The 5,291-nt window shown below is 39.9% G+C and overlaps 1 protein-coding gene across 1 annotated transcript in view; it reads right to left on the bottom strand.

The window, feature by feature from the left end:
- Positions 1–969: 969 nt before the first annotated feature.
- LOC131892134 (uncharacterized) overlaps positions 970–5,291 on the bottom strand; it is a 9,999-nt gene continuing 5,677 nt past the window's right edge. The window contains exons 6-10 of the mRNA XM_059241906.1: positions 2,984–3,072; positions 2,773–2,918; positions 2,606–2,691; positions 2,357–2,533; positions 970–1,303 (exon numbers count right to left, since the gene is read on the bottom strand). Of these exons, the coding sequence (XP_059097889.1) occupies positions 1,191–1,303; positions 2,357–2,533; positions 2,606–2,691; positions 2,773–2,918; positions 2,984–3,072 (611 nt within the window). The 3' untranslated portion in view covers positions 970–1,190. The remainder of the gene's footprint in view (positions 1,304–2,356; positions 2,534–2,605; positions 2,692–2,772; positions 2,919–2,983; positions 3,073–5,291) is intronic.

The raw sequence follows: 5,291 nt of genomic DNA, 5'->3' as shown, positions 1-5,291 counted from the left end.
CCAGGCGCATGTCCATCACATCTTGAACTCGTTGGGGAACCGGTTTGGTTGTAGCACGGAGTAAACTGGTTTTGAAGTACTCATAGGGCTCGGTTGGATCGGGCGAGCGAATGCAGCTCTGCCCTTTTCGGAGAACATCGGGTTCCAGGACCGCTAAACAGTGGTTAAACTTTGTTTTTTCAGAGGTAACGCGGGAGAGCTCGAACGCAGCTTCACACTGAGCAAACCACAACTCAGGGTTGAAGTCGAGGAACTTTGACAATCGCACGGCGACAGTACTGACGCCGCCGGACACCATGTTGGAATCTTGACGAAATGCCGCAGCGAAAACGTCAGCCATAGCGGCCATTTCCTCCGTGTTGAAGGCCATTTTTTTTCGCTAGCTACAGGCGAGGATGAGTGGGGCGAGTCTGGGGACTCCCAGAGACTATTTGCAAGCTAATGGAACGCGTTGTTAACTCGTCGGGGTCACCAATGTAGAACCCATATAAATGCACGTGTACTCAGTCGGGGTTCTCTTGAACAACTGCTATATTTCGGTCGTTTGACAAACAGAGTTGCCAGGCGGTACATATCATTTTATTTCTTTTGCTATCTATGGCCTGAACAGAGGCTTGTTTTTCCGTTTCAGTGAAATGTTTTCACCACATGGATGAAAATTGCAAGTAGAACCCCATCATAGCCCCCTAAATGTTTTGTTCTCCAAAAGCGGTCGGAAAACTTGCTCAAACCCATTTTATGAAGCATGTCAAAGGAGAGCCATTGCTTGGATATGGGTGGTATCTGGGGCTTTTATTCAGAGTTTGGACATGATGTTAACGATTAAGATTAGAATCATACCTGCCACGAGTATCACGAGTGCGAATGGAACTTTTTGACTCCTCGCGACAGCTGAGAAACGCCAATATGCAGAATCCGTTCACTCAACCTCAGTGATTCACTGATCTGCCTTTAGAAAGTCGGAATTCTAGTTCATTGTCCATATTTGAGCAACTAAAATACTGCAAGCTCAATGCATCAAGATTTACCACGAGCTCAAAAGAAGAAAAATCATACACACTGTACCGATTTATCTATTCACTTTCTTGCTTTACATTTACATATAGTATAACATTCATTCGATTTTACTTTCAATAATCCGAAACACATCGTTCGTGAGGTGCTTTGTGTCAAGATAAACCTGTAGATTTTTAACAATCCGTCAAAATGTAGGCCAATCTAACTCCGTTGGGGGGGTTGGTCACATCGGCAACAATTTCTCCCCCATCTGACAAAAAACGGGCTTGGAATGGGGTCTGTCGAGCTAGAAGAATCATGGGAAACACAATGAGCTCTGCACTTTTCCAGGATGGCTAGAAGCCTTTGGTTTGAATCTCGTAATGTAGATTGAACGAGCTAGATGGGATGGAAAGTTACCAACAATTAGAAATACAAAGCTAAGTAAAGTGAACGAATTGAAATTATGGCGTTTTGGTAATCACCAACAATATGATTTTTCTAACATGTATTTCAACAAAATTAACGAGCAAGAGAACCTCCCTTGACCTTCTGTACTTGTACCCAGATTCTGTTTTTTCCAAAGCCCCTAATACTGGAGGTGTTGAAAGAGACCGCCCTGTCAAACAATTTGTGAGGTACTCAGGTAAGTTTAATCGCACTGGCGTGAGATTTAGTATTTTTAAAGTTCAAAAGCTAATTCATAATGTCTAAGCGAAACCTTTAGAATACTGGAAAGGCCACATAATTTACTTTTCCACTTTTTGATTGATTTATCTATCTCCAGCCTGTGAAAATTGATTCACAGCCATTTAAAGCCACAAGAAACCATTCCAAGACCAGTGCTTTCTTCTACAGACACATTTCTTTTGGTTCTAACCTGAAAACCTAGGTTGGCACACAGCTCACGAATGCTCTTGATGCTATACGTTTTCAAAATTATTCATGACCTTTGTCCCAACCCAGGATTTAGGGTCACTTTTAGCGACCGTAGAGGCTTAATGTGCCTTATGAGAGCACCTTCAAGCCCTCGAGAATCCAGGCTATTTAAAACAATGAAGTCCACTTCTCATCTTTCTCGGGATCCGTCTTTGTTTAATTTGCTTCTCTTTAATATTCACATGGAATATGTAGGTGTTGATCCTGTAGCAGGATTTAAGTCAGACTTGAACGAGCTCTTGACTAAAATTCCTGATCAGCTTGACAATTCAAGGGCTAGCCAGATCCGCAAACTCTAATTCGTTGATCGATCAGATATTATATGCATTAAAAACTAAGTAATTAGAATCACTCTTTCTTCTTGAACTGTCGGGATATAGTTCGTAGAAGCGGGAACGAAGAAAGAAAAATATAGACTTACAACAAACCGTTGCAGCGGCATCCATGTTGGTGTCGGTTCCAAATTCGCCTCCACAAACGCCATTGTTAAATTTGATCAATGCCATTTCGGCTGCAGTAGCCATGACTGCACCTGGGAGCACCAAACAATCAGCTAAATCTCCAGCGTCGCAGCAAGCAGCAGTTAACTTGATGAGACCTTAGAATATGGATAAGATATTCAATAACCAATCTGATCTTCCCTTGGAAGTGATGACAAATGAGTCTGTACCATTTGCTCCGGTCATGGCTCCAGTGAGCTCAAAATCTCCTTCGGCAGTGGTGGTCCAACAAATTCGACACTTATTTGCCTCTCTCCTGAAAAAATAGATGGTCTCGTTGTCCTCCTTAGGGTGGCGCAACTACTATGCTCAAACAATTTGCCCAAATTGAGATTACCTGACGCAGAACAAGTGGTTTTGGTTGGCCAAATGGTGACCACCGGCAAAGTTGTAGGATTGAACGATATCCGTCATGGCCCCAAAGAAGTATTGTGTGCACCCATCGGGAGCCAAGTTATTATAATCGCAGGAATACTGCGTGACCTGTGGAATTGAAGTTAAGGAATATGAGCCCACGTTTAGGATTGTTTAGAAATTAAATGGGTTACCTTGATCCTCCAGCTTCTGGTAACGGTGGATCCACTGGAACCGAGGTTAAAAGCCAACTCATTGCAAGCATCAGAGGAGTCCACATACACTGGAATGAAAAGGAAAGCTTATCAAATAATGATCATCAAACACTTTTGTTAGCTTATCATTAAACAGTCGGGGATAAGGAGACGTAAAGTTCTTCATTATTGCAATGTTATAGCCCTTTCAGGTCCAAGCATTGTTTTGATGAACATGTTTTCATTGTTATACCTATATTGAATGAGCCTTCTCTGTAGCATGCCAAAAAATAAGACGACATTATTACTCAGATAAGAGCATTCATAAATACCTCAATAAGTTAATAATAACTCAAAAAGATGAAAGTTTTTCATAAATATTTAGCCCCTTTTTGCATAACGTCTTCCATGTTTTGGTTTAATAATAATGAAGAAACATGACTGATTTAACTTCCTGAATTGGTGTATGCTAAATGCTCTTCTAAGTTTTGTTTTTTTTTCTCATAAAAACAAATGTTTCCCTCTCAAAATAGTTTGCTCGGTTTTGGAAACAATTTTGTATCAGTTGTTTCCGCACTCCTGTAGGAAATGCAATCCTCCGAATTTTGCATTCACTTTTTATGGGAAATGTGGGATTTTGAAAATTCTTTTTTCAGGTTTACGTATAGTCCTGAATAGCCGTTGAAATTTGATAGTTTNTAAAGAATATAGCATGCATAGAGGGTCGAAAGGTTTCCATAATGATTTTCGTGCCAATTGTAGGATTTATCACAAATAGTCATAACTTGATTTGACTATTTCAAAATTGAAAATAGCGGTTTTTGATGTTGCACTCATGACAGCTTTTTTGACAGTTTTAGATCAATTATCAATCTCAAGATTTCCCTGTCTTTTTGTAGTACCAATATTTTTTGCCTTTGTAGATGATTACCGGATCTTAATTGGAAAATAGTTATTGAATATTAACTGTTAGATGAAAACCAAAAAGTATCCTGCATTTAATTGCCGTGCCAGTCAAGTCTCCAAATGTGAATCTCATTTAAGCCACAGTTTGTTAAGAAAGCAAATAACCTGACAAAACAAAAATGGTTACTCTCTCTAGACTTGGTCGAGAGGGCTTGTTCTTTACTATGATTACCATGTACTATTATTCAGTACTATTAATGCGAAAGCGGCCTTATGGTGGTCATTCTATCCAATAGTTCGGGAGACCAGTGGCTGATTTTCAATTTAATGAAAAGAACAAATAAAAAAAGAACAAATACGAAACTGAAAGACAACTTTCAAAAACTAGTTCAAAAATATGCTTTTCCGTTTCAGTGGAACGTGAAACATGTTAAAGGCTGACTTTGAAGGACCGATTTCCCAAAGAAGGAGCACATTGGGCCAGAATAGAACTAGCCTTGAAGTATGAGTGATATCCTCCCAAAAGTTGTGACGTCATCGGACAGCTGTTATTTAAAGGACACCATTAAAGTTTCAATTACATATGGGAGTACTGTCATCCAGCGCTTTTTGGTCTGAAGTAAGAAAAATCAAGGTTACATTTTGGGGCTTATTAACGGTTTTCAGAACAGCGATATCACGATTTAATGCCATTAAAAATGTAAATGGGTAACTCAAGTTTGTAACTTCCGTTCACCTTCCGAAACATTTCGTTTGATTGATGACGTCTAAGCGGAAGACAACATTGTGGGTAGGAACCTTCTGAATCTGAGAGAAACAAGGGGTCTGAGAGAGGAGATCTTTATTACAAGAAAAAGGACTCAACGCTTGTTCAGCAGGCATCGTCCTTGTAGAACCCCTCGTTCCATCCAATCCATAGGAAAATTCACGTGCCAAAAATGCCATTATCAGAACGGTTCACGTATATAAGCTGTCCTTCATAATCAATTAGAAGCTCCTATTTCCATTTTTTCTCCTGTACCCATGAATTGAAACGTAACCATGATACAAAAAAATGCAATAGTGTTTACCGTGGATCAATGATAATGATAACATGGTTGACAGATATGGCAAGTTTGAGTGCCTTTTTGGGCAAAATACTTGGATGGCTACCCCATGTAACATACTTAACTTGACAATGAAGGCCCACATTATTACATCGTCAATAATACAAAACTGAAACGTTTAGAGCAAAGCTTATCTTATTGAGTATTGTTTCAAATTGAATGTTCCACAAAATCCCTCAATATGGCCCATATCGGCCGCATTTACAGCCTTTAACCTCGGGTGGAAGCTATTGCAAACATTGCGGATGTAGTATGCACTTCCGGCACATTATATCAAACGTAGACCAAATGCTGGC

Source organism: Tigriopus californicus, chromosome 12 (genome assembly GCF_007210705.1).
Source record: "Tigriopus californicus strain San Diego chromosome 12, Tcal_SD_v2.1, whole genome shotgun sequence".
In the NCBI taxonomy this organism is placed as follows: Eukaryota; Metazoa; Arthropoda; class Copepoda; order Harpacticoida; family Harpacticidae; genus Tigriopus; species Tigriopus californicus.
This window is presented reverse-complemented; position numbering and strand designations above follow the sequence as displayed.